Source organism: Ananas comosus, linkage group 7 (genome assembly GCF_001540865.1).
Source record: "Ananas comosus cultivar F153 linkage group 7, ASM154086v1, whole genome shotgun sequence".
Taxonomy (NCBI): domain Eukaryota; kingdom Viridiplantae; phylum Streptophyta; class Magnoliopsida; order Poales; family Bromeliaceae; genus Ananas; species Ananas comosus.
In genome coordinates this window covers 11,585,151-11,597,056 of record NC_033627.1, presented here as the reverse complement: position 1 = coordinate 11,597,056, position 11,906 = coordinate 11,585,151, and the positions used below count along the sequence as shown (strand labels likewise).

General features: G+C 37.2%; 1 protein-coding gene across 1 annotated transcript; it reads right to left on the bottom strand.

Annotated features, from left to right (window-relative positions):
* Positions 4,826 to 10,109, bottom strand: LOC109713257 (formin-like protein 14). The gene is made up of 4 exons (XM_020237258.1): positions 9,761 to 10,109; positions 6,896 to 7,232; positions 5,352 to 5,900; positions 4,826 to 4,994 (listed from the first exon to the last, which is right to left on the bottom strand). The coding sequence occupies exons 1-4, from the start codon at positions 10,107 to 10,109 to the stop codon at positions 4,826 to 4,828; spliced, it is 1,404 nt and encodes a 467-aa protein (XP_020092847.1).

The window sequence follows — 11,906 nt, the reverse complement described above, 5'->3', positions numbered from 1 at the left end:
ATTTTTAATTTTCAAAATTTAAATTTAAACTTAAATTTTAAATTTTAAATTTATAAATATGTAAATTTATAAATTATTAAATTTAAAATTTAAAATTTTAATTATAGATTTTTAAATTTAATTTTAAAGTTATAATGGTATACTTTAAATTTTAAATTTAAAGTTTCAAATTTCAAATTTTAAATTTCACAATCCAAATTTCAAATTTCAATTTAAAACATAAAATCTAATTTAATTTTTAAATTTTTTAATTTTAAATTTTAAATTTTAATTTTATATTTTGAATTTTGAATTTTAATTTTTAAATTTTTGAATTTTGAATTTTGAATTCTGAATTTTAAAATTTTAGAAATTTAATTGTTATAAATACTGTAGAATTGTATGATCTGTATCCAAACAGCTTAAAAATGAAGCTGTGAAATTTTTTTGTAGTTACAGGATTCCGTATTTCATTTAGACCAAAACCATAGAATAAAAATTCCATGAAATTTTTTAGCTATGCATCCAAACAGGGCCGTAGTCTTTTCTTAAAGCCTTGCGGCTCTATAGAATTTAAGTTCGAGTTCTCAGATTTGAATTGTACGAAGATGCGGCGATCGCGACTCGAACTAGTTAGGGATGGTTTAGATCGTGACATATATATATATATACAACTATGCAAAATAGTTATCTATTATATATACATTTCTAAAATGTATATTTATATGATTATTTAGCAATATGTTATCTCTTCGCTGCAGAGCGCGGGTTCGCTATTAGTAGAGAACATGCTTTAAAATATTTTATTAACTTAGTATAAATCAGTAGTACTTGGCTTTATATTAGAATAAATTCTAATATTTAGTTTCATTAAGTTTTCTACTTAATTAGTGAGCTTTAAATAGTAGATAAATTTTATTTCGTTTGGTTGATCTGGAAAGTTCAATTCTAATTTTAATTAATTATAAACTGAAGGAAATTTTTGAGTACCCTATAATATTATTTTTATAAATTATTGATATATACGTTGATAAATTAATGCGATATTTTATTCTGTATGTCTGAATTAATTAAAATTCTTCATATTATGGGTGCCAATACATAATAACACATAAGAGATCACATATTATGAAAAACTTATAATAGTACTCAATCACTGTGAGATTTATTTTTTAGGTAATTAATTTCAGAGTTTAAAATCGAAAAGAAAAAAAAAGAAAAAGAAGTTAGTGTAATGTAGACCTATTCTAAGTAGTAATTACTTGTTGGAAACATAAACAGAAGCCTTTTGTGGAGAAATTATGGCCTGCTAAAATTCAATAATAAATATCTTATATTTGCAATCGAACTTAATATATATATATATTATATATATATAGAATTGATCTAGAATACTTTACAAGTATCACCCCTTTGGTGCTATTAGGTTTTTAGGGCCTGGATGCTACTCTTTGATTACTGATAGCCCTTGGATCAAACACTATTCCACCTACCATCACTTACACATCACCCAACCCAATATTTCTCCTATCCAATGGGTAAAAACTCACAAGCACCATCCCTTGATGCTTTTAGAAGTATTCTAGCTCAACTATATATATATATAGTTGGACTGGGCTATTATTAGAGCAAAATTTCATTATTGCTACCAGTTTTTTAGCCTTTGATCAACTCATTTTATTATTTCTAACCATTGGATTAAATACTATAACCCAGTGGGGACCACTAAACCCTAGGGAACCACTCAACTCTAACTGACTAAATCATCCTGACCCTACAATTTTCATCCTAGGGTAAAAACTTGATAGCAAAAAAGCGTTTACTATTAATAGTATTCCAGCCTAATTCTATATAATAATATATATATATATATATATATATATATATATATATATATATAATATATATATATATATATAGTGAGGCTACTATGCTATCGGAAGCACGGAGCCTTCCGTGCTCCGTGCTCTCGTTTTGATGTTGCGACTTTCAAATCGTCGATCGCTGTCCGTCTCGATTAAACTTGATCTAGAGTATTGAATAACTAGAAAATAAATTTTATTATTTTTCGATATCATTTGCCTAGTGATCGATGGGCTCAAAATCAATCAATTTTAATGGTCGTAGTGAGCCGTTTGCAAGTTTAACGTGTAGAAATATCCAAATCATGTGAAATTTATAGAAATTCTTTAACTATATAAAATAAGATCAATATTTTTGATTTAAAATTTTAATGTCATATTATCACATTTTGTAAGATTTTTATTTTCAGCGTTGATTTTAAGCCACTTCGTTCACTAGGCAAATGATATCGTAAAATCATAAAATTTATTTTCTAGTACTTCAAATACTCTAGATCAAGTTTAACGGAGCCGATCGACGATTCGAAAGTCGCAACATCGAAAATGAGCTGGAAGCACGGAAGGCTCCGTGTGTATATAATATATAATATATATATATATATATATATATATATATATATAATAATATAATATATAAAAGCGCATATATATCAAATTTGGGTCTGTCGACAGACCCATTTTTCGGCGAAAAATTAGCCCTATTTTCCCTCTTCCTACGAAAAAATTTTAAATAAAGATAAAAAAATAGAAATAAAACAACAATGAATACGTAATTTTCTATAACAGATTACTGATGTGAAAATTCAAAAATATAATTTTCTATTTAATTCAAAGTAAGTTTTCTATAACAGATTACGGTTGTGAAAATCCTACAAAGATATTTTCCTATTTTATTTTAAAATATCTTTTTTAGATATTATCTATTTAATTTCAAATATATTTTTTTTAAAGATAACGATTTTATTTTCTATTTAATTTCAAAATTTATTTCCTAACAAGATTTTATTTTTCTAATTTAATTTCAAAAGTAATTTTTCATTAGAGTATTAGTTAATTATTTATCATTTAAAGCAAATCTTTCTTAATAGGTGATTTATTATTTTAAATTTTTTAGATGCATATTTGGCAATCATATAAAATAGGGCTAAAATTAAAAAATAATTAAAAAAATATGACTTTTTCTATTAATTATTACGTCATTTGCACGTACATTTTACTAGTATACATATATATATATATATTATATATATATATATAGATGTGCGGCTAGGATGCTATGGAAGCACGTGGCTCCGTGCTTCCGCTTTGTTTTCGATGTTCGGACTTCGAATCGATGATGGCCTCCGTTAGACTTGATCTAGAGTATTTAAGTATCTAGAAAAATAAATTAGCGATTTTTCGATATCATTTGCCTAGTGATGCGAAGTGGCTCAAAATCAACGGTCTAAAATCTTTACAAAATATGATGATATGACATTAAATTTAGATCAAAGTTATTGATCTGTTTTATATGGTATAATAAAATTTTCTATTAAAATTTCATGTGATTTGGATATTCTATACGTTAAACTTGCAACTAGCTCATCACGCCGGTAAATTATTGATTTGAGCCCCTTCGATCACTAGGCAAATGATAACGAAAATATCACAAAATTATTTTCTAGGTACTTCAAATACTCTACAAAATTTATGCGAAGCACGGAGCGATTGCAAGTTAACGTACAGAAATATCCAAATCACATAAAATTTTGATAGAAAATTCTTTATACCATATAAAACAAGATCAATAACTTTATGATCTAAATTTTAATGTCATATCATCATATTTTGTAAGATTTTATTTCCAGCCGTTGATTTGAGCCATTTCGATCACTAGGGCAAATAAATATCGAAAAATCGCTAAATTTATTTTCTATATACTTCAAATACTTTAGATCAATCTAACGGAGCCGATCAGTGCGAAGAGTCCAAAACATCGAAAACAAAGTGGAAGCACAGAGCCCTCCCTACAATATTTACTTTGAATATGAATAATAAATTGACAACGAACGTTCATATTATTTGTTCAATAATTCCGAATATCGTGCAATAAATCGATTAAATATTTACCAGCTAAAATAAAAAATTGATAGATTATTATTGAATGTAGTTTATTAAAATTTTTCAAAAAATAAAATATCTGACATACCCATTTTTTTTTCTTAAAACTAGCAAAAAATCAGTTTTCATGGTTCTGTTCTACACTTTAACGATAAAAAAAAGCAATTAAATCAATTGGGATAGAAATAAAGCATTGCGTCTCGAATTCCTCACTTACTTAATTTATGCAAATATAGATGTGGCATTTGAATTGTTTAATGCTATAATAATACTAGATAGCTCTTTTTTCACTTTTTAAAAATTTGATAAAATATTAAATAAATAATGTTTAAACTAATAATATTTAAGCAGCTTCACTACAACACGTACGCGTGATCTGTTTTGTAGCAGGAGAGAAGACACGTGTACGGTGATTTGCATTATAAGGCGAGACAGCTATGGCAGTGCCACATCATAAAAGGGTGGGCCGGCGGTCACGAAAAATCTCAATATTACTTAATTTGGCTTTATTTTTATATATTTAAAAATTAAAATTAGCTGCGAATTTGACTCGTGGTAAATTCAATCTTAGAGAAAAGTATAAATAAATTAAAATAATAAAATAAAGAGAAAGTAATTAAGGCAGGGTCAAATGTCAACAAATTAATGCATAAGAAAATTACTAAATACATTTTCATGAATAAATAAAAAAAAGGAAATAAACAAATTAATGTTTCTTCCAACCCATTCATACCCATTCATCATGTACAATTCACACTGAAGAGGCGCTTGGGGGGCCATGGTCGCTCCTCTTCCTATAATCACCTTCCTTCCCGGCGCTTCCGCGCCACCGCCCCAATCGGCGCCGCGACAGGTCAACGCGCGCGAGTCCGCGATTAATCACCTCAGTGATAATAATAGCATTCTACTCTCCCCCCTTCATCGAAATCGGACGTCGTTCCCCTCACGCTGCGAACCGCTCTATCTCCCCTATCCGCGGAGCGCCACCCGCACCCTCGAACCGCGCCCGACCGCCGTCCCTTCTCGTCAGCTCTCTCCTCTACAGCTTTACTGCTGAATATACCATAAGACATATAAAAGCAGAAAGACAGTTACTATAAGATTTATATGCCTATCAGCATGAGCCATTTTTATCTTGTCGTATGTATCAATAAGATATTGGTATATAACCTCTCATACCGATACATCAACTCAAAACTCTTTTTTTTTTAAATTAGTAATAATTTTTCAATGAATTTTATATTGTTCTAAAAAAAATCAACTTTCATAAGCCGTTATATATCGACCGTGCCATCCTAGCACCATGCACGATTTGGCACGCACCGTACTCGTATATTGTCCTATAAATTTTTAATATGATCTCGTGCCACTTGATACTTAAAGATATCTTAACTGCGACTTATTATATACCCGGGCGGCGAAGAGAAAGGTGAGGGCAGCGTAGCTGCGTCGGTGCGTTCTCGTTGGTTTCGGTGGGGTGTTGTTGTTGCCAGGGCGGGTCCACGGGGGTGGGGGGAGGGGGGAGCGGGGGGGGTGCGGGGGGGCGCGTGGGGCGCGGGACGACCGGGGTGCGTGGCGCGTCGCGCGTGCGAGGCGGCGGCGGGGGCGGGGGGGGATGCGAGCGGGGAGGACGCGGGGGCGGGGAGGGAGGGGCTCGGCGGTGGCGGCGGGGGGGTGAGGGGGCGGCGGCAAGGTCGGGAGCGTGAGAGTGTCATCGCGTGGTACGGCGGGGGGGGGGGGGACGGGGCTCGGCGGGGATAGTCGGACATGGGGGGGGGGAGCGAGCGAGACCCGAGAAAGTCTGTTGTAGTGAGGAGAGCTCCGCTGCGCGCGGGGGTGGGTAGAGATGAGCGGGAGGGGAGCGTGAGAGAAGAGCGGTCGGAGTTGAGCGAGTGGGAGGGGGAGAGGCGAGAGAGGCCGGAGTGTATAGAGTTGATCGTGGTGATTGAATTCGAGCCACTGTTTATCCATTGAGGTAGTTGAGGAGTATATAAAGAGGTAGGGGGTTCAAGTCTATCTCTATATATATATATTATGTGGAGTGTAGTAGCATGAGTGTTGTCTGACATCAACATGAAAGCAAATACTAGATGGTAGAGGAGAAAGGGCTGATATATGAGAGTAGATGTGGAGGGGGGGGAGAGAGAGGGTAGAGGGGTAGGTAGAGCGACGAGGAGTAGGAGGAGAGAGGAGAGAGAGAGTTTGAGAGAGGGAAGGGGGGGGGGCGAAGGGGGAGAGGAGGAGAGCGAGGGGTTGAAGTAAGTTATATAATTTCCAAGGTCTTTCCTTAATATTGATAAAATAATACAAGGAATGTGCTAATTAAATGACTGCCGTGGTGGAATGTGTTCTGGTTGATGAGGCGCTGGGTTTTTTTTTTTTTTTGTTGAAAGGTGAAAAATGCATGGGAGACCAACACTGATGGGTTTCTGCAAGAGGGCCGGCAACGTTATGTCTGAGGGTTGAGATGCTGTAGGGCAGCGTTCTAATGGTTAGAAAATCACAATAGAGGTTGTGAGGGTTAAAGAAGGTAGGGGATGCTTTCTTAATTTGATTGAGATTTTAGCGCATATTGTAGGTGCGGAAATTTTTAAGGCAGGACTGGGGAGTGAAAAAAAAATCAAGGATGAGAAAGAAGGAGGAGATTATGGCATGCATTCCTACAAGTTATCCACCCCTTTTTCCGCTTACTTAAATAAGAGAAAAAAAAAAAAAAAAAAAGAGAGAGAGAAAAGAAGATAAACTATGGTAATATAAAATATGTCGCTTAATGGGGCAAAGTGTAAGATACAACCAGAGATTGCCAAGGTAAAGTGAATATAAACTTAGTTGATTGCAAAATCGTAGATTGGATGTTGCTAATCTTGGACAATGCGCAAGGGTAGAATTTAAAATCACATTTTTATTGATTTAGTTAATAAATGAGGTAAGAGGAGCTGTCCTCGTCAACGCACGGGATGAAGAGGGAGAAGGTGAGGGGCGGAGACGATGGGGGGGGGGATGAGGGGAGTGCGTAGTAGAGGTTAGCGCGCGGAGCCGAAAGCGGCGGAGGTGGGGGGAGCAGGTAGATGGCGGTCGGGATATGTCGGCGTGGAGATTCAGGGGTGCGTAGCGAGAAGTTTATGACATGTGGAGCCGCGAGGAGGCGGAGGGAGAGGGAACGGGGGTCGTTGAGGGTCGAATGATTGCTCGAGAGAGATTTAAGGTGCGAGGAGGCCTTTAGGTCGGCAGCGCAGGAGAGTGAGATGGGTAAGCGAGGAGACACGGAGAAGGCGCAGTCGGAGGCCCGCTCTGTAGTGGAGACGAGCAGCGCAAGCTGTATATTGGTGCCTAGGCTGGAATGGTATGGAGGGGGGGGGGGGGGGGGGGGCGCAGTGTTGGCATGGCGCTTAGGCCGGGTTCGAGTAAATGAGGTGGGGGAGCGAGTTTAGGATGACGACGAGAGATGGAGAGAAGGAGGTGGTGGTATGGCGAGAGACGAGCGATTGAGGGGGATGGTGTGTTGTTTAAAAGTGAAGGGAGGGGGGTAGGGGGGGGGGGGGGGGGGTTGGGAGCGGCGCGGACTTTCAAGGAGAGATATTTGGCGCGGGGGCGCGAGGGGAGAAAGTGTAAAAGAGTGATGTTTCGAGGGAGCGGAGTACGTGGAGTGGAAGGAGATTAAATGCCAAATTACTGCGTGTACTTTATTTTATAAGAAAAATAATTTTTTTAATTATATTATTGTAATTTTGAAGATATATTTATATGAAATCATGAAAATGAATGAATAATGATATAACCTTCTGACCGGATAGGATTAAAATACAATAACTTAAAATATGGGGGTAAAAATTATAGATTTTTGAAAAGTAGAGGGGGAGAGAGAAAGAGATAAAAAAAAAAGGAGATGTTGAGGAGAGAAAGTTTAGGGGTAATTGGATCAAGATTTAAAGGTGGGTTAAAGGCAGCGATCTGCGACGAATTGGAGCTGTGGAGATGTGTGAGAGGCCGTTTAAGTGGTGTTTTGAGAGAGAAGAACGCGAGGGTAGGGAGCGCGATGGCGCAGGGGCGGGTGGGCGAGGGGGGGGCGGAGCGGCGCGACGAGGACGGGGGGGCTGGGTAAAGGAGAGAAGAAGAGAAAGAGGGTGCGAGAGGGGGGGGGGGGGGGGGGGGGGGCGAGCCGGGCGGGAGGGTGTTAGTTTTAGCGTTTTTATAATCGCCTGGGGGGGTGCAGCGAGGGGGGCATTAAGTCTGTGACAAAGTGTAGATAATGAGAGAGGGACTAATCGTGGAATATATTCGATGGTAAATTACAGTAGGCGTATCTGAATTTTTGTATTGATGCTTAAACAAAATGTATATCTAAAGAGAGCGACGAAAAGGAGAAAAAGAGTGATACCGAGGGAGGAGTACTAAACGGAGTAACAGGTGGGGGGGGGGGCTGTGGAGAGCGACAGAGATATTAAAGTGAAAAGTTGAAATTCGTTAGGGTGATATTTTAAAGTTGCCCTTATGTAATTATAATAACTTAATTTCCTTAATATAGGGAAGTAAGGTGGCGGATCAACGGCGCGGCGAGCGAGGTGTGCAGAGCGCGACGAGCGGCGAGGGAGGCTTGGTGGCGCTTTATTGCACGTGTGCCATACTAGGGATTGTTTGGCACCACGTGAAAAACAACTGTCAACTTTTTTTTTTTTTTTTTCTTTTTTTTTTTTTTTTTTTTTTTTTTAACACATGTTTTCTCGTTTGTCCTTTTTTATTGCTTCTGAAGCATAGAAATCTTCCGTACTTTTAAAGTATATTTCCAATGTTAGGTGTTTTCGAATCATAAATCGATTCTTTAAACTTATTAGATATTTGAAGTACCTAAAAAAAAATTTCGTAATTTTTTGATATCATTTGCCTATCAATCGAAATATTCAAAATCAACGAACTGATAATAAAAATGTTACAAATATGATGATATGATATTAAAAATTTAGATCAAAGAATATCTGATCTTATTTATATAGTATAAAAAAGTTTTATCAAAAATTTCAGTTATTATTTGAATATTCTAGCACCGTTAACTACAAACCGGCTGCGCTGCGACTATAAAAATATAATTGAATTTTGATATTCGACACTAGCAAATGATATCGAAAATCACGAAATAAATATTTTTTAATATTTCAGTACGTTCTAGATTAAGTTCTAATGAAGCTGATCGTCATCTTGAAAGTCTCAACATCGGAAATGACCGAAAGCTTCATAAGAATTATACCAGTCCTTCAGAGATATATATAATTATATATATTCGGCCATTTACAATCTATAATTAGGGCCACTTTATACCTATACAGTTTCGACGTGCTTTAATTTATTCTTTAACTATTCATCATTAAATCATATAGTTGCAATCAATATATATATAGTAATTGATAATATATATTTTATCAAAAATGGATAGCTCCAGATGGTAGAGCGCTCGCTTAGGCATGCAGAGGTACGGATCGATACCCTGCATCTCCATATAATTTTTCATTTATTTTGTTAAAAATATAATTAGATGTATAAATTAAAAATTGTTGTAAAAATAATATAAGCATCTTTTGTTGTGAAAAATTAAGTTCAGTCCAATAAAATTTAATTTAAAATTTAAATGGCGGCCGAAGCGTAATATTTAAATAAAAAATTAAAGATTGAGGATAAAGAATTGATTTAAGTCATGAGTTTTTTACGGAGGTCGAACGATGTAATCGGTGATCCCGAAAATTAAATAATATTAAATTTATACGGTTTGAAAGGATATCGATGCATGACATCTTAGTTTTGAGACCGCGCGAACGGCGCAATTTTACCCTCACCAAAATAGAATTTCTTCGATTTGAGAGGAGGAGAAATCAATAATTGGCTTAAGCTTGATGGCTTCAGGATCCCATTTTCCACTCCGGACTGTTCGCGTTCGTTATGGACCGACGCCAGGTTCGCCCCCGCTCGGGCCGCGCCGCGCCATTCGCGGCGCACCGAGCCGTCCGCCGCCACCGGCGGAGGCGGTTGCGCGCCGGCGGCTCCTTCTTCCCATGGACTCACTTCATTAAGGGTATTCCCTCGCCATTTCTCACTGGTCTTCGCGGCCGCCCTCGCCCGACAGACCTTGCAAACACGGAAAGTAAATCTAGCAGAAGATTGAGATAAGGTAAACGACATCAGTAAGCAGGGCGTTGAGGTCACAGAGAGAGGGCGCACGGCATAAGCGCCTCCGCTCCGAGGAATTGCGGCGGCGCTGCTCTCATCACGCCGGAGCACTCTCAGGATCGGATTGAAGATTTCAAATGTGAGGGTTCGCTGATTGTGCGGACGACTCGCGGGCAACAGTGTTCGGATGGAAAATGCTTAAGAGGATTTTAGAAGTTTTGTATCATAGAAGAGCTAATCGTTGTGATGTTTATAAAGGTCTTAATAGCATATGGTGATTGAAGGAGTCGTTAAGCTCTTATTACCTACTCGAGATGGCTATACCGTGTTATGGAATGCTTTAGATCAGTTAAATGTAATAGTTGTGTTTTTGGTAGCGAGAGTTTGTTGATTTCTGGCTTTAACCGTCTTAGAATCTGATGTAGACCGAAGGTTAAACTTAAACTCGTTGAGATAGTTGTCACCACTTATTAATTTTCTTCTTTTTTGCTTACTGTTCACCCCGTATCGTCGGGTAACCCTGAAAATGCCTTGATAGTGATAAAGATTGAGAAGGTTATACTTTGTTGAATACACATAATTAGAAACTTACCGTCTGTTATGACTTCCAGCTCTTGAGAACTAATGGGCCGCGATATCATATTCTAACATACAATATATTGAGCATAGATTTGTGTTCCCGATCCGACCAGACTCTCCCTACATATTATTAATTTCTTTCAAATTGATTAAATACCACAATCTTGAAGCCTATCAACGATATCTCGAGTCCATAGCGGTGAGCGGGGAGATTAATATAATCACATAAAAACCTGTTCTCGTGTAACGTTAATTGCTGTGGAAATAATGCGTTCATATTCTTTTAGTTAACACCAAGATAGTAAATTAAACTTAAAGATGGTTCTTTTATAAGCAAGGCCCGTTTCGGCATGTCAAAACCAAAGTAACCGAAGGTCTTAAGCTTATGTGATTACCACTTCCTTTTCTTGCGTGGATTGCATCACAACCACTCTCGCTGCCCTGATTAGCCCATTTCATTGGTCCTGCACATTAATCTTCTTTGGAAACAAATCTTATCTACCTTGTGAAGATAATATACAATTCCAATTAAAAATGATTTAGAAGGCAATATATACTGATCTGTTGCAGCCATATTTCATCACTCGCCATCCAACCTACTAACCACTATCTCACGCCTATTTTGTGAACAAAAGGGTATGACTGAGGGTAAGATATCATGCAGTTTAAATAGACCCTGGTTCGTGGCCTTGGTGTGTTAAGATTTTCAGATGTGTTCTTCCTTTTGGGTAGGACCAAAGAGGGATTGTTCACAAAGTGTATAATGGAGTCTCATTCTGGAATTCGAGTGTTATTATATTTGAAAATTAGGAAGCGTGATGTAACATGATATAACAATAAAGAACATGTAATTGTCAGACTTTATATGTCTGTGATTTATTGCAGCCAATATATCATCAAGCGCGGTCCTGGTATACGATTAGTCAATCACAGCCGCTTCATAATTTGCTTTCGTAGTGAATTGCGACTCCAGAAGAGTGGCCGTATTCCTTACATAACAAAGGAATTAGGTGTCTCCATTTTTTGCCTCCATGAATAGGCATGTTAATCTTCAATGAAGATTCTTGGCTTTTAGGCAAACTATGGTCTTCATCCACCCTCAGATGTGAACTTTTACTGATTTTCTTTTTTATATTTTTTCCTATGTTGATGCACTTCCATACCTTCGTGCTGCATACCCTCCACTTTGGTGTCCTGTCCATTCTAGGCGTGTGATGAACATATTTGTAT

Coding starts and splice junctions, on each gene's coding strand:
- LOC109713257 (XM_020237258.1), bottom strand. CDS start 10,109: ATGTCGTTTACCTTATCTCAATCTTCTGCTAGATTTACTTTCCGTGTT. Junction 7,233..9,760: donor GAAATTCTATTTTGGTGAGG/GTAAAATTGCGC, acceptor TCTCCACTACAG/AGCGGGCCTCCGACTGCGCC. Junction 4,995..5,351: donor CCTTTCTCTTCGCCGCCCGG/GTATATAATAAG, acceptor TGGTATATTCAG/CAGTAAAGCTGTAGAGGAGA.